Genomic DNA, 23,773 nt, shown 5'->3' on the forward strand with positions numbered 1-23,773 from the left:
TCAACAAAGGATACCAAGAAAACAAAACAAATTAGGTAATAGAAGTAAATTGGCAAGTTGTTTAAAACTGTATGCTTTATCTGAATCAAGAGACATTTTGGGCTTTGTCCCGTTAAGGGTAAAACATTAGAGTATACTGCCCCTTTAAGTTTACTCTTTACTGTCCATTTACATTTCTTGCCACCACTTGTTTAGATAAATGCACCTCTGTTTTAAATAGTTGTGTGTTTAAATTTGCACAACGCCTAACTTTCCCATTCTGGCATGCCAAGGGTTAATCAGTATGTGCCATTTAAGAAGACAATGGGTTAATTTTCCAGGCAGTAGGAGGAGCAGTGAGCTGTTTCTGGGAGCTGCAGGAGGGGTGATTAGCACCAGTCTCAGGGGAGCTCTCTGTGTAATGACCTATTTTCTGCTGCTTGAGCAAAGTGACTCTCATATACGGTTTCCTAACACACTGGGTAGGAAGAGATCAGGATACAGGCAGCAATCACCCCCCTCGGCTGCCCTCTCAGGTCATATGTAGTGAGAACTAATCACAGCAACTGAAGTTGGAAAACTTTTATTCTGACCATGTTAAAAAAAGATGAAATATAATATTAGAATCCAGCCCATTAAAGTGTTTGTGTATTAGAGAGATTCTGCAGTCTTCCAGTAGATTAAAGGGACTTTCTAATTTACTTCTATTTAATTTGCTTCATCTTCTCCTTTGCTAAAGGAACAGCATTGCACTACTGGCAGCTAGCTGAACACATCTAGTTAGCCAATCGCAAGACACAAATGTGTGCAGGCACCAATCAGCAGCTAGCTCCCACTAGTGTAGGATATGTGCATATCCTTTTCCAACAAGGGATACCAAGAGAGAGCACATTTTAAAATGGAAGTGGATTTGTGTCTTAAAGGGACACTAAACCCCAACATTTTATTTCATGATTCAAGTAGAGAATACAATTTTAAACATTCTAATTTACTTCTATTATCTAATTTGCTTCAATCTTTAGATATCCTTTGTTAAAGAAATAGCAATGCACATGGGTGAGCCAATCACATGAGGCAACTATGTACAACAACCAATCAGCAGCTACTGAGCCTATCTAGATATGCTTTTCAGCAAAGTATATCAAGAGAATGAAGCAAATTAGATAATAGAAGTAAATTAGAAAGTTGTTTAAAATGACATGCTTTTTCTAAATCATGAAAGATAAAATGTGGGTTTAATGTCCCTTTAAAATGACTCTTACTGAATCCTACAAGCTTCATTTAGACTTTCCTATCCCTTTAAAGGGACATGAAACCCACATTTTTTTCTTTTATGATTTAGAAAGAACATGCAATTTTAAACAACTTTCTAATGTACTTCTTTTATCTAATTTGATTTATTCTCTTGATATATTGTGCTGAAAAGCATATCTAGATATGCTCAGTAGCTGCTGATTGCTGTACATAGATGCCTCATATGATTGGCTCACCCATGTGCATTGCTATTTCTTCAACTAAGGATAACTAAATAATGAAGCAAACTAGATAATGGAAGTAAATTAGAATGTTTAAAATTGTATTCTCTACTTGAATCATGAGAATTTTTTTGGGTTTAGTGTCCCTTTAAGCATTTTATTTTCCAATCTGATTTCCGTTTGGTAGCATGAGATACAATGTTGTGTACTGGCTGATATGATTTATAACACTGCACTTTAGCTGTAATTTACATGTACAGATTCTGTTACATCTTTTTGGCAGAGATCGCTTTTCGGTTTGTCACACTTTGCCAACATGAAAGCTTTTTTATTCCTCACATTCTGCTGGGACTTTAAATAAAACATACTGTAATTTTCTTGAATAGTACATGAAATGAACAACCAGTCGCTAAGAAAGTGTCAAGTTTTTGACTAATTTTTCACTCCTGAAACCCCGGTTTCCTAACACAAATCCCCGTTTTGCAATCAGATTATTGGCTATATTGTTACCAGTTTGTGAGTCAAGAAGCAGGACTAGGTTACACTGCTTTGGCTATACTGATAAACCTTACAAAACTGCTAATGCACTTTGGTTTTTCACTTTTAAGAGACTTTCTAATTTATTTCAGTTGTCAAATTAAGTCTTTGTATATGAACACATTTTGAGGCACCAGCTCCTACTGAGCATGTGCAAGAGTAGTGTATATGTATGTCTGATTGGCTGTCTGCTGTCACATGATACAGGGGCCAGCTAATGAAAGTACATTTTTATATTCAGATTAAGTGCTTTTGCAGTCTATTATGTAGTTCATTATGCTTTTCTACTGTATTAAATGGTCATTTAATGTTTTTTTCTCAGGGACAGGCATGGTGAATAATCGGACTAACGAATCCACAACCACGGCTGTGAGTAGCAATGGTTCGCCTCCCAAAGCCTGCGCCGGATGTGGTGGAAAGATTGCAGATCGGTTCCTTCTGTACTCCATGGAGAGGTACTGGCACACGCGATGCCTCAAGTGTTCTTGCTGCCAGGCTCAGCTGGGCGAGATAGGCACTTCCTGTTACACAAAGAGCGGCATGATCCTGTGCCGGAACGACTATATTCGGTGAGCTGGTTTCTCTGGGAGGGAAAAATGTAATGATTTTCCTGTGTTTACCTTATGACCTAAATTAAAGGGACAGGAAACCCCAAACATTTTTTATGATTCAGAGAGCATACAATTTTAAACATCTTCCCAATTTACTTTTGTTATTAAATGTTAACTTTTTTCCTTTTTTTTTGTGCAAGACTAAAGAAACATTCATTTTTTTTGTAAGTTTAGTGCATGTTTGTAATGCAATATTTAAAATAAGTCTATAGAAATGAAGTGCTTATGTATTTAAAATCTGTGAGCTAAGTTTACCTTTTGCAGTCCAGAGACATACTCCTTGACATGCCATTTGCGCAACATAGATATAGATGAGCTCCTTCATTATCACAGTTGCTGTGTAGCATGTTGCAGGGTGTACTCATGTCTCTTGTGTACAGTATAGAAACATCAATTTCAGATGTAATGAGAAGCAGGAAATAACGAACGTTTTTGTTACTGTGCACAGTTAAACATGTTATGGGGAATAAAAGTTTTTTATATTGAAATTGGTCTACACAGGGACAAACGTTCATTGTCTAAGGATCATTCTGACAGCTCTGATTAATGATGGAATAGGGACAAGCCTCCCGCATAAACAGATCTACTACGCTTTAGCCACACACATACAGAAGACATTAAAGGGCCATTATACACTCATTTTTTCTTTGCATAAATGTTTTGTAGATGGTCTATTTATAAAGCCCATAAAGTTGTTTTTTAAAAAAAATGTATAGTTTTGCTTATTTTTAAGTAACATTGCTCTGATTTTCAGACTCCTAACCAAGCCTCAAAGTTTTATGTGAATACTGACGTATACCTACTCCAGCTTGCTCCTGTTTGTGTAAAGGGTCTTTTCATATGCAAAAGAAGGGGGAGGGGGGGAGTGTCTTATTTCCCACTTGCAGTGGGCTTTCCAGCCACCTTTTCAACAGAGCTAAACTTAGAACTTCTAAGTAAGTTTTTAAACAGTTTTATACTGGATTTTTATATCAATATCTGTGCATCTTATTCTTTATAGTAGTGTGTGTTACATGCAGTTATATGAAAATGAGTGTATACTGTCCCTTTAATGTATCTCTAAGGAGGTTATGCCTTTTTGATTATCTCAGCCTAGCTCTCCTTATCCAATTCTGATGTTATGCTCTTAGCTTTTATTTTATTTATACCAGACTTTCTGAAAAATTGTAACAATCTGATTAGTTGCCTGTGAACCCCACAAAGAATTGGGAGCTCATGTTTGATCTGTCCCTGTTGGGAAACACAGCCAGACCCTTCCCATGAGACCTCTCTCTTTGGTCGAGAGTAGAAATTTAGTACTGTGCCCCCCCCCCCCCCCACCACCACCACTACCTTTGATGTGCAGAGTTCTGAAATCTCAACTATTTAGTATCCATTTGGGTGTCTTTCTCCAGCACTGTGGTTGGTATTCTATGATGCTGTGCCAGAGATTGCTGCAGTAGGGGACAGAGCAATATCATTTGCTTTGCGAGAACCTAGTTGGCAATCTAATAAAAAATACTTATTGCTAATCGGCCATTGTTTAATAAATTAACTACAATATTTAAAGGGACAGTTCAGGTCATATTAAACGTTCATGATTGAGATAGAACGTTCATGATTGAGAGAGAGCATTCAATTTTAAACTTTCCAATTTACTTCCATTAACGAAATGTGCACAGTATTTTTTATATTTACACTTTTGGAGTCACCAGCTCCTACTGAGCATGTGCAAGAATTCACAGAATATGCATATAGGCATTTGTGATTGGCTGATGGCTGTCACGTGGTACAGGGGGGAGTGGAAATATAAATAACAGATTTGTCTGAAAAAAAACTACTACTCAGACTAAGTACTTCTTCATTGTCTTTTTATCATGGATTTGTTGATTAAGCAAATCTATTTTATTTACTGGTTCTTTAAATATTTTTTTTTTTTTTGTTTAGTTTGCATTGAATAAAGGCATTCAATATTGGGAATGTTTAGATGAATAAGATGCCCAACCAAAATGAATTAGGAATTCAGAGTACATTACCATTAGTTTGCCTTCAGAGAAAAAAAAAACCAAGAAAATAGCAAATGCCATGTTAATGGGTATCTGGGAGAGCTGGTTATGAGAACAGTCGAGCAGATGTCCTGTGTATATGGTCAGCAGCTGAGAATGTGGAAAGAATTCAGAAGACCCACCACATCCAATCACAGAGAAGTGTCGCCTTGTTTAATTTGACACCAGTGGATCTCTACATCACAGTTCATCTGAGGTTTTGGGGTCTGTAGTCTGCTGTAGTGTCCAGTATAGATAGTGAAATATCAGATCAATAAAAGGGAATGTTATGTGCTACCATTGTAGAGTGGTCAGAACTACAGGGTTGGATTGACCAGCTGCAATCATAGCATTTTTTTTTTAATTGACAAGGTGGGCAGTTAGAAGCTGAATTTGTTACAAAACATATTTTTACATGTAGCCCACTGCTCTAGTTTTTACAGTCCACAGGACAATCATAACTCAGAATGTATTAAAGGGACACTCAAGTCAAAATTAAACTTCATGATTCAGATACAGCATGTTATTTTAAACAACTTTCCAATTTACTTCCATTAACAAAATGTGCAGTCTTTTAATATTTACACTTTTTGAGTCACCAGCTCCTACTGAGCATGTGCAAGGACTCAGACTATATGTATATGCATTTGTGATTGGCTGATGGCTGTCAGATGGTACAGGGGGAGTGGAAATAGACATAACTTTGCAATTTATTTTAAAAAAATCTACTACTCATTTGAAGTTCAGACTAAGTGCTATTGCATTGTTTTCTTATCATGCATTTGTTGATTATGCAAATCTATTTTATTGACTGGTCCTTTAATATAAGTTTATAGTATCAGGAAAAAGCAGTAACCACGGCTTAAACAAGCACTCTAGAAGGAAGATCAGTAGACAGAGGGTATCCTGCAAAATCTTAACTTAAAGGGACATACACCCACAATTTTACTTTCATGAATCAGAACATTTCTGAAAAGCAGAATGGTAAGCTCAGGAGTGTGCACGTGTCTGCAGCAGTTTTGCAACAATGTTATGTATTAGCAAGAGCACTAGATGGCAGCACTATTTCCTGTCGTGTAGCGTTCTAAACATGTGCACGCTGCCTATCTAGATCTCCAACAAAATAACACGAGAACAAAGCATATTTAATAGCAGTAAATTGGAAACTATTTAAATTGTATTCTCTATCTGAATCATGAAACAAATTTTGGGTTTCATGTCCCTCTAATTTGGCGCTGTGTCACTAAGTTTTTAGGGCGTTTATCAGTTATCTAACATATTGATCTGTGAACCCCATTTGCTAGTAAGTCGGCTTACTGTTATGAAGAATACCATTACACGTGGGAGCGTGGACTAGAAAGAAAATGCGGCAGACTAATAGAATGTTTGGCTTTTGCTTGTATTTATTATTTGGTGGACTAGTAACATTGTCCCCCCTGAACTAGTAACTTTTCCACACCTAAAGATGCATAAAAGGTTAGCAAATAATGCTGTTATATTTTTGTGATCTATGGACAAATGCTATTTAGTGTTATCCAGTCTTATTCTAGCTCCTAGAACTTGATGCAGAATCATTAAATGGCCAGTAAATACAATAGATTTGCACAAGACAATAGTCTGAACTTCAAATGAGCAGTAGATTTTTTTTTTTCTGACATCTTTCCGCGCCTCCTGTACCATGTGACAGCCATCAGCCAATCACAAATGCAGATCTGTATTCAGATTTCTTGCACATGCTCAGTAGGAGCTGATGACTCAAAGTGTAAATATAAAGACTGCACATTTTTATTGGAAGTAAATTGGAAATTTGTTTAAAATTGCTGCTCTTATCTGAATCATGAAAGTTTATTTTTGACTTGAGTGTCCCTTTTTAATAACAAGCAGCCTGGCTGTAAATCATGCCTTGAATGTGCAGTCCCCAATGCAACACTACACCAGATATGTATAGATACTGTATGCAGACCCCACTAGGCCTCACACCTACCCCCTGCTTGGCTACATTAACAAAGTGAATCTGGGTATTAATACAGCTACAAGCTTTGCGCTCCCCCCTTGGCAGGTGATGTCCCCTGTTGGCTTTATTGAAACATATGGCATCAATTAAATTCCTGTTATATTCTGTTAAGTTCAATTCTGCTCCTCACCGGGAGGGCCCTGAACGCTCCAAAATTACCATCTTTTTCACGTCCCCCCAGGCCACATTTATTAACCCCTCATCGGCAAAGCGGAGAATTTCATAAAAGTGTAAACTGTACACTGACTGCACCCAGCTGGATTCTCAACCATCTGTTAGTGAGAGTTAATTGTCTTATTGGTTTGTGATTAAACTGCAGTCATTTTTAATTGCAAAAAATTATTTTGCTTTTTTTCTCACCCCCCCCCCCTTATACTGTAAGCAATGCAAATATGTATCTTGGATAAGAAGAGAGAACATTTTTCTACTTGTGCCGTTTGATAAACCTTTTAAAGGGCCAGTAAACACAGATTTGCATAATCAACAATTGCAAGATAACAAGACAATGCAATAGTTTTTTTCTCTGAATTTCAAATAAGTAGTAGATTTTTTTTCTAACAAATTTCAGTTATGTCTATTTCCACTCCCCCTGTACCATGTGATAGCAATCAGCCAATCACAAATGCATATACGTATAGTCTGAATTCTTGCACATGCTCAGTTAGGAGCTGGTGACTCAAAGTGTAAATATAAAAAGAATGTGCACATTTTGTTATTGGAAGTAAATTGGAAATTTGTTTAAAATTACATTCTCTATCTGAATCATTACAATTGTATTTTACCTGAGTGTCCCTTTAAATAATATTCCTTAAAGGGACACGTCAAAATTAAACTTTCATGAATCAGATAAAGCAGCAATTTTAAACAACTTTCCAATTTACTTCCAGTAAAAAAATGTGCATTCTTTTTATATTTACATACTGAGTCACCAGCTCAAAAATGGAGACAAAATATATATATATATATATATATATATATATATGTGGCTGAGGCTGCCTCAGCCTCAATTTCAAAATCATAGGTAGTGTGTGACACACAAGTACAGTCACGAGGCGCCAGCATCCTCACGTGTTTTCTCACAGACGGGCTGCTCCACTGCCTGAGCCGCCCGCCAGCCTCTCACTTCATTGACTGACAGTCAGACTCTGACTGTGCACGTGACGCAGTGACAGTGAGCCAGTCTCTAGCTAGTCAGGGGGGGTGGGCGTTACTTATGCGTGCCGATGCGCAGCAATGAAACTTGACTCAAGCTCTCTGAACTGCCCAGACTAGTGCCAGTAGTGCCCACACACGCCGAGCGCCCCCCTGCCCATCATGAATAATAAAGCTATATCAGGCGCCCCCCTCCAGGCCTGTCCCCTGTATGTATAATATTCAGTCAGCTCAGTGGCCATCTCGGGGGGGGGGGGGGCAGGGACATTTTTACAGGGGCACTGGCCCCTGTAGGCCCCCGTGTAGAACCGCCACTGTAACAGACTAGCAAGGTCGGACTGCAGCCCTCAACAATAAAGTTGTTTCAGTGTTACTTGTTTGAACACTTTTATTCTAAATCTGTATTGTGGGCCTACACCAAGAATTCCTGGGCACCTTCTAGTTTGTCGCTATCTCTAAAAAGCTGTTACATAGCAGTTTTGAGTTTAGTTTTTTTGACGTACTAACCTTGAGTCTTCTAAACTCGAACCAATTTATATTAAAGTAGCCTTGACTTCACTGATTTCAAAAGCAATGCTTATTCTTCAGAGTTGACAGAGTAGCCTTAAAGGGAAAGTGTACTGTAAATGTCACCCCCCCCCCTTAATTCGTTCCCAATTACCTATTTAGCTGCTGGAGTGTATTACATGGTTTACAAACAGTTCCTTTACTTTTATTTTGTCATCTGAAATAACTGGTCTTCTCTGAAAAAGCCACCTATATTGAAGATTTAAAATGCTGCAATGTAAAGTTTAATGAATGAAAGTGCCCCTGTTTTTTTTATTGTATTTTTACAAACCGGACACTTTCATTCAACTTTACATTCACTTTAAATACTGAAGTGCTGGATACAGAAAACCTATGTAAAGTCCAAAAAAAAAATCATCCTCTCAGTGTGGGGGTAATAGAACAATTGAAAATGAACATTTTAGTATCTAAGTGGAGGCTTAATAAGATAAGGAAGCTTTGTTTTGAGTGATAAGATAATGGTCTCTGTTCATTGTAAGGGTGTGAGTATTACTTCAGATGGGTACATTGTACCAGGCAATATGAATTACATGCCATAGGGTGGGCATCTTATACCAGGGACTAAGCATGCCATTTTGGCAATAGCTTGCTTTGGATAGCCACCATGCATGAAGAATGAATCAGACATTGGCATTACAAGGCTAAGGAGTCTGTTGTACATTCTTTAGAACCTGGGTGTGCCTGGCATATTCCAGTCCTTAACTCATCTAGGCTGATAGTTCTCACTCTGTCCGACCCTTCCCCCACTTTGAGACAAATTTAAATTAGAAGAAATAACAGGGCTTTCTTGCCCAGCCCTCCCTCCCTCTCCCCGCTTAAATTACTGTTTAAATTAAGATCGAAAATTCATTACGGGGCCCTTTTTATGAGATTGGACGGCAGTTTGGCGGCTGCACTAGGATAGTGTCAAAGAGCCAGAGAACAGGATATTAAAGGCAAACTCACATCAATTACACGGCCGATTCAGACGAGATTTTCAAGGAGACGGAGGAAAAACATTTAATAAAGAGCAGTTCATTTAATAGAAGATTTTTTTTTTTAAAGCAAGAAGGGGGGTGAGGAAGCTTCTGTGTAAATTTAATTTTCTCCCTCCTCTCTCCATCACATCTGTTTGCTAAACTATGGTCTCATTTATTGCCGAAGGTGTAAGGAAGGGGGCAATGCCTGGTATTTACAGTTTATTTAGGGTGTATATTTGTTTCATTACATTCCTACATTAGCCACACTTAAAGGGACACTCAAGTCAAAATTAAACTTTAATATTCAGAAAGAGCAGCAATTTTAAACAACTTTCCAATTTACAAAATGTGCACACTCTTTTTATATTAACTCTTTATGAGCCAACAGCTCCTACTGAGCATGTGCAGCAATTTACAGAATATATGTATATGCATTTGTGATTGGCTGATGGCTGTCACATGATACAGGGGGAGTGGAATTAGACATAACTGACTTTTGTTAGAAAAAAATCTACTCGTATGATTAAAAGGCAATGCAATAGCACTTTGTCTGAACTTCAAATATATTTTGATTATGCAAATCTATATTTACTGGTCCTTTAAATATATATACTGCAGTGATTACAATATGAGCACACTTTGTTTCTTTTTCCCAAAAAGTGTACAGGTCAGGGGTTAAAACAATTAAAATTTGCCAACTAACTGGCCATACAATGTTTAGAAACCAGGGAATGGTTTTGCATAGGGATTTGTTAGACAGAAATCCCAACTTGTTCTTCCATTATTTGGATAGAACATACAATGTAACAACTTTCTAATTTACTTCTATTATCAAATTTGCTTCATTCTTTTGTTATCCTTTGCTAATTGAACAACATTGCACTATTGGCAGCTAGATGAACAAGTCTAGTTAGCCAATCACAAGATAAATGTTTGCAGGCACCAATAAGCAGCTAGCTCCCACTAGTATAGGAGATGTGCCTCTAACAAATGTAATACTCTATTTTGACTTTCCTATCCCTTTAAGTAATCCGTTTTGATACAGGTACAAAACCCTTTATCTAAACTTATTTTGGACTGGTAAAGTGGATTTCTGAATATCTGTAGAAAGGGGGTGGAACCAAGTGTAAACAGCATCCTATGCAATTCAGGCAATATTTGTCATAATACAGCTTAGACATGTAACCTATATAGCTAATTTTAGATCATTTTTAAGACTTATGTATACGTGAAAAGGTGGTACAGCGCTGTAAGAAGAAAGGAAATTGTGGCTTTAACACAACACACACAAAATAAACGCAGGCAGAGATTATTGTGACTGGTGGGGGCAAATGATGATTTTTAGGTGCATTTTTTTTCCTTTTAATAAATATTCTGTATTTCATAATTCTTGGTTTTGGGGATTTGAACAAGATACAAAGGGCTCAAATTTATTTAGGTTTTAAAAAAAAGCATTTAAAGAATTTGCCTTTTAAAATTCTGTGCTTTACAGTTTGCTAAAGGGATGCACCAGACCCGGAGGAGTTTCTAACGTAGAGCTCATTACATGTTTATCTGGGCTAGTGTTTGGATTTAGGTGCCTGGTTTCTGTGAAATTTGAGGCTTTTTTTTTACATCTATTATGTACAAGGAAAACGAAGGTCTTTCTGTTTGTGCTGCACTGATATTTCTGGTTGGTACATTTACATCCCTTCCCGGAATGGCTGTAGATCTTTCTAATTAAAAACTCATTAGTGCCAGAGGACATCTAGGCAGTTAAAGGTCAGGAGTTATCAATGGATTTTCCTTTTAAAGTCAGAATGAACGTAAGCCGCCCCTGTTATATGCTGAAGATCATCAGATTGCTTTTTCTTCATCACCCCATCACTACAGTAACTCATTCTTTAGATGCACTCAGATTTAACCCTCTGGCTGCCTGTCATGCTTGATTGATTCCCCCCCCCCCAGTCCATTAATATCCCTAGGGTTTGCCAAGTAATGGTGCTGTTAGTTGCTGTTTCTGATGATGGGAGGGGAAACATCTGAGCAAATGTGATATTAATCGGACATGAAACCCAAAACATTTCTTTCATGATTTAGGTAGAACATACAATTTTAAACAACTTTCCAATTTACTTCTATTAAATTTGTTCATTCACTTGATATCATTTGTTGAAGGAGACGCAATGCACTACTGGTTTCTAACTGAACACATGCGTGAGCCAATGATAAGTGTGTGTGGCAGGAATTGGTGGTCTTGCAAATGGATAACATTCTTGCACAACTGCTGTCATATAGTAATCCAGACGCATTCACGCTCCTGACCTTTTTTTCACCAAGAGAACAAAGAAAATTCAATAGAAATAAATTTGATCGTTGTTTCAAATCACATGCTCTGTCTGAATCACAAAAGAAAATTGTTCCATGTCCCTTTAATATAACCTACTAATTAACTACATGCACTTTAATATTAAATCACGGTGGTGGTCTTTCTACGGTTTTCAATGAGCTTGTTTTAGTTCACTGGTGATATCCCAGGTAAATGATTCACCCCAACATTCTATTTCTTCAACTTCATTTTCCTATAAAATCTAGAAATGTAGCTATTTGACAGTCAGGAAAGGTTTGCAAACTACTTCAGCATTCGGGTTTCTCATAGATGTTATATTCTTCTTTGGGTGTAAAGTAGAAACTGCTATTGCCAGAACTACTAGAAGACCCTATGGACCCCCTGCAGAGTGGGATATTACTGCCTCTGATCTTTGTAAGAGATGAGAATGAGCCCTGATTTCCTTGGTTGCAATATTGGGATTTCACCATATAAACTATGATAGCGAAATGCGTTACTTGATCAGCATTTTCTGCCCGGCCCTGCTCCAGACAGCAACAGAGTCACTTGATTGTCAATTTTAGCCATGCACTTTAGCTAGTTAGTAAGGGAATCTGCACAGCATTATTGATTGATTTTTACTTACATTTTCCAAATATATTATTTAAATGGAAATTACACCAAGAATAAGCTTCCCTATCAAAACTTTTAGTCTGATGCAATTTTAAGAGACTTTTCAGCTTCTGTTATCAAATTGACTTGGTTTGCTCTGTATCTTTTGGTGAAAAGCATACAGTTGTGCTCATAAGTTTACATACCCTGGCAGAATTTGATTTCTTTGCCATTTTTCAGAGAATATGAATGATAAAACAAACTTTTCTTTCACTCATGGTTAGTGTTTGGCTTAAGCCATTTATTATCAGTCAACTGTATTTACTCTTTTTAAATCATAACAAAAACTACCCAAATGACCCTGATCAAAAGTTTACATACCCTGGTGATTTTGGCCTGGTAACATGCACACAAGATGACACAAAGGGGTTTGAATGGCTATTAAAGGTAACCATCCTTACCTTTGATCTGTTTGCTTGTAATTAGTGTGTGTGTATAAAAGGTAAATGAGTTTCTGGACTCCTGACAGACCCTTGCATCTTTCATCCAGTGCTGCACTGACGATTCTAAGTCATGGGGAAAGCAAAATAATTTTCAAAGGATCTGCGGGAAAAGGTAGTTGAACTGTATAAAACAGGAAAGGGATATAAAAAGATAACCAAGGAATTGAGAATGCAAATCAGCAGTGTTAAAACTCTAATAAAGAAGTTTAAAATGAGGGGTTCTGTTGAAAAAAAAACAGTCATTTAGACCAAATAAAATTTCAGCCATAACTGCCAGGAAAATAGTTTGGGATGCAAAGACAAACCCACAAATAACTTCAGGTAAAATACAGGACATGTGGTGTGGCTATTTCAAGATGCACAATAAGGAGGCACTTGAAGAAAGATGGGCTGCATGGTCGAGTCGCCGGAAGAAAGCCATTACTACGCAAATGCCACAAAGTATCCCGCTTACAATACGCCAAACAGCACAGACAAGCCTCAAAATTTCTGGCAGTCATTTGGAGTGATGAGACCAAAATTGAGCTTTTTGGCCACAACCATAAACGCTACATTTGGAGAGGAGTCAACAAGGCCTATGATGAAAGGTACACCATTCCTACTGTGAAACACGGAGGTGGATCGCTGATGTTTTGTGGATGTGTGAGCTACAAAGGCACAGGAAATTTTGATCAGAATTGATGGCAAGATGAATGCAGTATGTTATCAAACAGAACCCCTTATTTTCCACTTCTTGATTAGAGTTTGGACACTGCTGATTTGCATTCTCAATTCCTTGGATATCTTTTTTATATCTTTCCTGTTTTATACAGTTCAGTTACCTTTTTCCCACAGATCCTTTGACAAATCTTTCTTTCCCCATGACTCAGAATCCAGAAACGTCAGTGCAGCACTGGATGAAAGATGCAAGGGTCTGTCAGGAGTCCAGCAACTCACTGATCTTTTATACACACACTAATTACAAGCAAACAGATCACAGGTGAGGATGGTTACCTTTAATAGCCATTCATACCCCTTTGTGTCAATTTGTGTGCATGTTATCAGGTCAGTCACCAGGGTATGTAAACTTTTGATCAGGGCCATTTGGGTAGTTTCTGTTATTATGATTTAAAGAGTAAACAGTTGATAATAAATGGCTTCAGGCAAACACTAACCATGAGTAAAAGTTTTTGTGTTATCATTCATATTCTCTGAAAAATGGCCAAAAAATCATAAATTCAGCCAGGGTATGTAAACTTATGAGCACAACTGTAGGAGCACCGATGCACTACTGGTAGCTTGTTGCTAATTGGTGGCTGTGTCTCGTCATGGTCTCACCAGATTTTACAAGTAAAGATTACTTTTTTTCAGGGATTAAATGGTTATACGCAAGTATCAGTGCAATAAAATACTGTAACACATGCACTTGTCACTTTAATCATGTGTATAGTTTAAAGAAAATACCTAACTTGCTTGTCTGCTTTTCTGGATACTAAACTAACACTACAAAACACCAGTGATTGCTTGATCAGCTTGTTTATATCAGACCCTGTGGTGCTTTATGGGAAGTGACTCTGTTGCTAACAATGTTTTAAATACTTTATTTTGCAATGCAGTGTCTAGGTATGCATATATAACAATTAAAGGAACAGTCTACACAAAAATTGTTATTGTGCACAGCCAACATTGTTAGATTAATGTACTTTATAACACACACACACATATATATATATATATATATATATATATATATATATATATATATATAGACAGCCTCTTAATCACATGCTTTTGCTTTTCACAACAGGAGACTGATAGTTCATGTGGGCCATATAGATAACATTGTGCTCATGCCCGAGATGCTATTTAAGAGTTGGTATAACACAATATTTAATGCAACTCAATAGATTTTAAATAGTCATGTGATCAGGGGGCTGCCAGAAGAGGCTTAGATATAAGGTAATCGGAGGTTAAAAGTATTAATGTAACTGTTGGCTATGTAAAACTAGGGAATTGATAATAAAGGGATTATCTTTTAAAACAATAAAAATTCTATTGTAGACTGTCCCTTTAAACGGATAGTAAACCCACATTTCTTTCATGATTCAGATAGATCGTGTAATTTTAAGCAACTTTATAAATTACTCCTATTGAATTTACTTTGTTCTCTTGGTATCTTTATTTGAAAGCTTAGGAGTTGCCCCATTGTTGGTTCAGTACCCTGGGTAGTGCTCCATTTAGCCATCAATCAAAATGCACTACCCAGGTGCTGAACCAAAAATGGGCCGGCTCCTAAACTAATATTCTTGCTTTTTCAAATAAAGATAGCAATCTGCTGACTAGTCAAGAACTAGTGAGTTTTTGGACGATTATAAATGGCTTAGCTGAAGATTCCAATGCGCGTTTTAAACAAAAGAAAATGATTAGATAGAAATTGCTAGAGATGGCTATTTTTTTGCACAGTTTGCTGAAGTCCTTACGTCCAGTTCTTTTGCTTGGCAGGTTATTTGGCAGCAGCGGGGCGTGCAGTGCGTGCGGACAGTCCATACCAGCCAGTGAAATGGTCATGAGAGCACAAGGAAGTGTGTACCACCTGAAGGTAAGCACAGACCAATCTTGTTTGCACAGCATTTCTAGCTACACATGCATTGTCATTGGCTTGCCAGATGTGTTTAGCTCCCAGTAGTGCATTTCTGCTCTGGTGTTGAGGTTTCATCCACGTGTCTAATTCTATCTAAACAATAGCTCAGTAATAAAATGCTCTAACACTGAATAATTGGTGAACTCAATAGATCAGTCTTTAGTCGGTTCTAACCCCTTTATAGCCCTTCAGCTATATTCATAGAAATAGTCAGGTAATTTGTTGTCTTTGTGCAACTTGTTTAAAAAAAAATGTAACCGTATGTGGTGCACAACCACGTATGGCAAGTTAAAGGGATATGAAACCCAAAAAAACTTTATTTTCCGATTTAGACAGAACAAACAATTTTTAAGTTTGAAATTGACTTTTATTATCAAATTCGCTTTGTTCTTATGATATTCTTTGTTGCAGAGATACCTAGGTAGCCATCTGCAGCACTACATTTCAGGAAATAGGACTGCCATCTAGTGCTCTTACAAATGCATAACATTATTGCATAACTGCTGCCATATAGTGCTCTAGACACGTGCACACTCCCAAGTTTACCCCTTGCTTTTCAACAAATATACCAAGAGAATGAAGGAAATGTGATATATATATATATATGTAGTAATTAGAAAATTGTATGTTCTGTCTGAATCATGACATTTAAAGGGACATGAAACCTCTGTACGAAATTGTTTCCATGTTCTTGTAGATGGCAAATTCTAATGCAGGGAAATATTAGGGAGACCCAACACTGGTCTTAAAGGGACATAAAACGCAAACTGTTCTGTCATGATTTAGATAGAACATACAATTTTAATCAAATTTACTTCTAATATCGAATGTTCTTAGTTTTTCTTATGTGCAGCAGTTTTGCAACAATGTTATACATTAGCAGGTGCACTATTTGGCAGCACTAATTCCTGTCATGTAGGGCTTCGGGCATGTGCATGTGACCTACCTCGGTATCAACCGAGAATTAGAGCAAATCAAATACAATAGAAGAAAATTGTAAACTATCTTTAAAATTGATAAAAATGAGATGTTTTGGGTTTCATGTCCCTTTAAAGGAACATGCAATTTTAAACCACTTTCTAATGTACTTCTATGATCTAATTTGCTTTATTCTCTTAATATCCTTTGCTGAAAAGCATATCTAGATAGGCTCAGTAGCTGCTTATTGGTGGCTGCACAGAGGTCTTGTGTGATTGGCTCACCCCTGTGCATTGCTATTTATTAAACAAAGGATATCTAAAGAATGAAGCAAATTATATAATAGAAGTAAGTTGGAATGTTGTCTAAAATTGTATTCTCTACCTGAATCATGAAATAGAAATTTTGGGTTTAGTGTCCCTTTAAGCACTGGTGAACGTATAGCAGACTGATCTGTGTCATATTTTAACAGGAATAACCTTCAATATACCTTAAAGGGACATGATACCCAAATGTTGAAACACTTGAAAGTGATGCAGCATAGCTGTAAAAAGCTGACTAGAAAATATCACCTGAACATCTCTATGTAAAATATATTTTACCTCAAAAGTTTCTCAGTAGCCACATCCCGTTGTAAAGGATTTCTAAGCAGCAAATCAGTATGTCTGTCCCAGGACAGCTAAGGGAGTGAGCTTACATGCACACTCATATTATTTCCCTATTCAGTTTAAGTTCAGTTTAAGTTCACTATGAAATCTCATGAGTTAAGTGAAATCTCATGAGGTCACAGTAAAAGAGTTCATGACCTCAGCACTGTTGATGCTGATTGGCTGCTGTTAATTTCTTCATTTTTTTTTATTTTTTGACTGCAACTGAGTAACTTTTTACACAGAACTTACTCTGCTGAGCTGAGGAAATTGTGAGGTAAAATATCTTCCTTTTTTACATAGAGATGCTCAGGTGATATTTTCCTGTCGGCCTTTTACAGTTATACTGCATCAGTTTCAAGTGATTTAGCATATGAGTATTATGTCCCTTTAAATAACCTTGATGAATGGTTGTGGATTATAATATATTAAATCTGACACCATGGTACAATTAGCACAACACATCACGGCTTCTTTCAAATAATAAAAAAACTAAAAAAAAGTTCCTTTTTCTTAGTGTTTCACATGCGCCACATGCAGGAACAGACTCGTACCAGGAGACCGGTTCCACTATGTCAACGGTACAATCTTCTGCGAACATGACCGGCCCACAGGACTTCTGAACGGACACTTAAATCCACATCAGAATAACCCCCTTCAAAGCAGTCCCATGCTCCCAGATCAGAAAGTGAGTATTTCATGGCTCCGTTAAAAATTTGTCTTTTTTTGGCTGCTGGCAACCATATGGGTTTGTCTTGGGTGTAAAGGTCTTTTCTGGTTCCTACTGGTAAAACCTCTAAGGCAAAACGTTCTTTTGCAAGGAGTTTAAAATAATGATCTTCATTTCTTGTAAATGTGTATGTTGGATGTATATTACTTTCGGTAGAATTAATGATCTCTTTTGATCTTGTCATAATGGGGCAGACAGTTTACAGAAGTATTTTGTAGATGAAACTCTATTTTCTTTCTTTTATGAGTTAATTTTAAATAACATTCCAATTTACTTTTTGTTCTCCTTGTATCCCTTGTTGAAAAGTATACCTAGGTATTTAAAAGCTGCTGATTGGTGGCTGCAATTATATGCATCTTGCCATTGCCTTTCAGCTAACTCCCAGTAGTGCAGTACTGCTTTAACAAAGGATACTAAGAGAATGAAACAAATTACATAATAGAAGTAATTTGGAAAGTTGCTTAAAATGATACGCTCTATCTGAATCATGAAAGGAAAATTTAGGTTTTCATGATCCTTTAATCATAATTGGTTTCTTGCTATAGAATAGAATATTCTAAAGATTTTTAATTTTTTAATAGCTAAACTCCATCTACTATTTGCCTTATTTGGCGGATTCTATCCAGGATTGAGTGAGAATTCTAGGAAGATATGTAGCAGGGTTAGTCTTGAGAAGTCTACAGCATGTTTTCATTTGTAAGAATTAGAAAATCAACATAGCTAAATTACATGAAAGGGGCAGAATTAGTTTACTATAATGCTCACCTTGAGATTTTAACTGTTGGTAATAACCTACTGCTCTTAGGCATAGGCTATAGCATTTCCACGCTACTCATGGTTAGTGATGTCACAAGGTACTGGCGCTAAATGTGACAATAAAATGCCACTACACAAGTAACATAGCAGAAGCAGATTTGTTGCAGATTTCTATTCTATAGGTTTGGAGTGTATCCATTTTAGGATCATTTCTTTATTATAGGGATAGAAAGGTCAAAATTAAAATGTTCAGTTTTAAATAAAATCATTTTTGCAGTTTACTTCTATTAGCAAAAATGCTTCTAGTAATTTTACGGTTTCAGCAGCATACGCACATATGCTATGTATGACTAAATGATCAGCATTCAGTCTGCTCAGAGCTAGCGGTGTTGTGTGAGTCAATCAGTGAAAACTTCATTTGCGGCATACAACCCACTGCGGTTTCAGATGTAGTGTTTGAATGCTGGTGCACGGAGCACTCACAGAATATGTGCGTATGCTGCTTTAAAGTATCTCTTGCTTGAAGCATTTTTGCTATTGAATGTATATTGCAAAAAAAAAAATTTTACATTGTAAATGCACCTGTGCACATTTTATTAACTCTTCTATGACCAAGTTCACAAATTCTTTTTGCAGAAACTTCTAAAGACTGTTACACACACACAATTTTGTTTTTTTCTGAAGAATATCTGTAGTTTTTAAGTTACCATACTGATTTTTGTATTTTTTTTTAACAGGTATGCTAAGGTTGTGAGACTGTCGGTTCCTGTGCCTTTTGTTAATATTCCCTTGGAGTCAGAATATTGGCATATATATTCACCTAAATAAATATATATTCCCTTCAATTTTTTTTTTTTTTTGCTTGCTAACGTGGTGCCTGCACACATTTTCGCTTTTTGTTCACCACCAAATTCTGTTTGGCTTCTGAGGTTTTTTTTGAACTTGTAAATAAAATGTAAAAAAAAAAATCAATTATTTTGGAAACAGCCACATTAGACTTTCGCGGAGGAACTGGGACTGGAAGACACAGATATATACTTTATTTACTGAGAAGATTCTCCTTATTATCCAGCACATCACAACATTGAGGGTTTTTTTTTTTCTCTCTCCTGGATTTTCTTCATAAAAAAATTGATTTTTCCAAGAATTTTAAAAGCAGTGACTTTTTTTGTGTGGATGCACTCAGCCTCAACGGCAGGGAAGTAGTTAACTGGTGCAAGTGACTTCAAATGTGTCATTTTCAAACATTTGGTTAAAAGGCTGAATGTTTCTAGCAACAAAAAGCTGTTCTACAAAATGAGGGTAATTTCTAAAATAAAATTTCCTTGGGATTTAAAGGGGCACAAAACCCCTAATATTTTTTCATGTTTCAGATAGAGCATAGAATTGGAAACCGCTTTACAATTTAGTTTTATTCTCAAATTTGCTTTATTCTCTTAGTATTTGTTAAAGGAGCAGCAATGGGAGCTAGCTAATCACATAGGGTGAGCCAATGACAAGAGGCATATATGTGCAGCTGCCAACAGCTAGCTCAATAGTGTGTTGCTGCTTCTGAGCCTACCTAAGTATGCTTTTCAACAAAGGATACCAAGAGAACAAAACAAATTAGATACAAGTAAATTGGAAAGTTTGTTTAAAATTGCACAAGCTGAGTTATGAAGGAGAAAATATTAGGATTTCATATCCCTTAAAGGACTGGAACATACCATTACCTACACTTTGTATGAACATGTACAGCACGTGTATATATTATGCCAGAATAGATGTCTATGAATCTTTCTATATACCACGTCCCTAAATCTGTAAAAGCATTTCTTATTGGGGTCTTCATTTTGCAGTAGCGTAAAACATCTGTATATGATTATTCTATGTATTTTAGGGACAGTCATTTTAAAATGAAACATTTATGTTTAAGATAGAACATAATTTAATACAACTCTCCATTTACTTTGTTTTGATATCTTTTGTTGAAGAGTAAACTTAGGACCTCAGGAGCATGCACGTGTCTTAGCGCTCTAAGGCAGCAGTTTGCAGTAATGATTGCAACACATGCACACTCCACAAATCCTATAAGGCCACCTAGGTTATTTTTTCAATAAAGGATACTAAGAGAATTAAGCTAATTAAAAGTAATTTGGAAAGTATTTTAAAATTGCACGCTCTCTGAATTATAAGTTACATATTTTTTTTACTGCCCCTTTAAAAAAAAATGGTAGCAAAATGACTAAAAAAAATGCATTTCAGGTTAGTGATTCTCAGCCAATGCCAGCGGATATTAATGAATGGTTTAAGCAGAGCTCTGAATACAAGAGCAGAACACAACAGGTGGGACAAAGCTGTTAGCACCATGTAAGCTTTGCTATGTGGTCGGCCATTGCCAAATCTATCCCGAGGAATGACGTAGATCAAAGGTTAATTGCATTTAAATTCTGAGAAACGCTCAGCGCGGCACTGGTCTGTTGCAAAGCAATAAATGTCTCTGAATACCGACTATATCTTCACTCTTAAGGTGAACGGCCTGCTCTTGCCCTAACCAGACCCCTTATGTTGCAGTATTAATAAACAGTTACATACAGAAATGCACCATTAAAGGGTGTGTACTGTGAAACTGGTTTCCCCTTAATGTGTTCCAAATGACTTTTTATGCCAGCTGCAGAGTATAAAATGTATAAGAAATTGATCCTTTATCTTTTTTTAAATGAAATAGCAGTATTTGCTCTTAGAAACCACAACCCATCAAATAGGGCTAAGCTTGGAGAGAGATCAGACATCATTATCTTATCACTCAAATTCTTCCCTTATCTCTGTCTATACAATAGACAATTAACATTTTACAACTTTCTCTCACATTCCACACTGGGAGTGTAACTTCTTCTGTTTACATAGTTTGTTAATAGCCTATACATGAATAAAGAGACATTCAGTATATGTACGGATCCACAGGCAAAACCAGTTATTTCAAATGCTAAAATAAAGGTACATTTATAAAATATTTAATACACTCCAACAGGTAAAATTGGATCACTGGGAACAAATAAATGGGGAGAAAAATTTAGGGTAAAATGTCCCTTTAAACATATTGATTTTTATTTTATTTTTAAAAATCATGTTTGCACAATAATGAAGTTAAATTGTTTGTTGTATCCAGTCACTTGATTTGTTTGAACTCCTCAGCTAAGAAGTTAAAGTGCCACGCCATGTGAGAAATATTTAATTGGCAATCGGTGTGATTAACACCTGTTAGGTATTAAATCCATACATAAAGCTCAGGTTATGCATAAACAGATTTGATATGACTAGGCCTATTACTGTATTACCCCTACTCCATTTGAGTTATTTGTTCTTTATATTTAGAATAGTCCTGTAATCTACTTTTAAGAGCACACTATTGCAATGTCCTTGGCACACAGATGTATTTTAGATGTTTTCACGTAATTGGTAATTGCACTATAAATGTGTTGTAAATTTTCCCAAGCTAAGTATGGAACAGTTTTTTGGTTCAGTTAGGCTTTCTGCACGGTAAAGGGAAAATTCTGTACTACAGCAGAGATTGAGTAATAGGGCACAGAATTTATTGATTTGATAACAGGGTTTTAGAATGCTTGATGCGGATAGGACTATACTAAATATAAACATAGCAGACAACTGGCTAGGTAGCAGCAGCCCACAAAATGCTCTACTAAATGTTTAATCATGGGGAGCTACTGCACTAGGGACTAACTAATGTAATAATTGTTGGGCCTGGATAACTATTTAAAAAGTGCCACCTGGCGGCCACAAACCTGCAGCCAGTGAGCCAATCAAAGCGGCAGTCACATGTAGTTGCTAATGATTGGGTGTTACCTACTCAGGCGCTACAGGTGGGACTTTAAAACCTTTAATGTCAGTAAACAGTGTTTATTGGAAGTCTGTAACAAAACATATGAGTTCTGCTTTAGAATCTCCCTTTTACTTTCAGTACTATTTTAAGGGACACTACTGTGATTGGCTTTGGCTTACAAAATGTAGTCACATTGATTTGTTAAAGAGCACTTCATTTATAGGTACATGTGCATAGAGCTGTTTATGCCATAAGAAAACCCCACTGTTTGATGACCTTTTTCTAAAAAAAAACAAAAAACTGTTAATAGATGTTTAGTTTAAAGGGACGGTGTGCTGTGAAATTGTGTTCTCAATGATTTATTTTACCTATTGTAGTTGATTGTTTACTAATAGTTAATTTACCTTTTATTTTGTGATTAGGTGCTTTTGTCTGTTGAAACACCTATACTGAAAATGTCAATACTGCAGTAAAGAAAAGCTATGTAATCAAGACACATCAGAAGACATCAATCTAGTGGGGTTGGTGGAGATAGAGAACCAAACCTTTTTAAATGGTGTTCCTCCAGCTTTATATACAATGAACTATCCTATTCTGCTTTCCTGAACACACTGCCCCTTTAACTTTTTTTAAAAACATTTAACAGATATCCCTTATGTAATTAAACTATTGTGCATTGAAAAAAGGAAGAGTCTGAACATGTTAATGTATTTTGTATGGAAAAGGTTTAAGCTAAATTAGTTTTTAAAATGTAAGTGCTTCTGATCCCAAATTGGTCACTGGTTAGACACCTCCCAAAATTCTATTGGAGGATAAGGTCTTACCCTGCAAACATTTTGAAACAAATGCAAAAAATTGACCAATGTACCTTTGAAAAATGTGCCTAACCTGATGTAAAACTGCGGTGACGAACCTTTATTTTGTGCTCCTGTGTGATGTTGATTTTTATTGCCAAACGGATTTGTTATGTTAACACCTTCCCTGCCAGACGACGGATATTTAAGATCTCTGAGCTCAGCAAATCACTCTGTAATGGGCTTCTCAGTTTTCTGTACTTTTGTTGTATATCCATTTTCTTCCTCCCAAACCTATTGTATATGCAAAGAAAAGGCTTAAAATGTAAATATTTTAAAATACAAAGTATTGTGCTTTTTATTGTAGAAAATACTATTGTTTTTTTTTTTTTTTCCTGGTGTACAGCTTCCAGTCCTGGGGCAAAATAACCAGTTTTGTAACAAAAATGAGCTATTAAATTGCACTTTTCTCCCCTTTCCCCATTTCGATCTTATATTGAATAATAAAATCCAGGTTTCCATGACAACTGTTGTGAAATATCTTTTTAATCAGTGCAAACATTAAGTTCTATAGGTGCTGTATACATAACATAGGCTTGTGGTCCCATCTATAGAGAAATTGATTATAATCTGCAGCCACAGGCATTCATAGTAAAATATATCCAAAGTGTTAACATTTAATCACTGGAAATAACATTTATACAATAATATGAAGATCAAAATGAATACAAAGTTGAAATTAATATA

General features: G+C 36.4%; 1 protein-coding gene across 1 annotated transcript in view; it reads left to right on the forward strand.

Annotated features, from left to right (window-relative positions):
• Positions 1-23,553, forward strand: part of LOC128642971 (LIM domain transcription factor LMO4-A) — a 37,009-nt gene extending 13,456 nt beyond the window's left edge. The window contains exons 2-5 of the mRNA XM_053695877.1: positions 2,314-2,560; positions 15,223-15,319; positions 17,444-17,614; positions 19,150-23,553. Coding sequence (XP_053551852.1) covers positions 2,322-2,560; positions 15,223-15,319; positions 17,444-17,614; positions 19,150-19,158 — 516 coding nt within the window. The 5' untranslated portion in view covers positions 2,314-2,321 and the 3' untranslated portion in view covers positions 19,159-23,553. The remainder of the gene's footprint in view (positions 1-2,313; positions 2,561-15,222; positions 15,320-17,443; positions 17,615-19,149) is intronic.
• The last annotated feature ends 220 nt before the right edge of the window (positions 23,554-23,773 follow it).

This window comes from Bombina bombina, chromosome 12 (assembly GCF_027579735.1).
Source record: "Bombina bombina isolate aBomBom1 chromosome 12, aBomBom1.pri, whole genome shotgun sequence".
Taxonomy (NCBI): domain Eukaryota; kingdom Metazoa; phylum Chordata; class Amphibia; order Anura; family Bombinatoridae; genus Bombina; species Bombina bombina.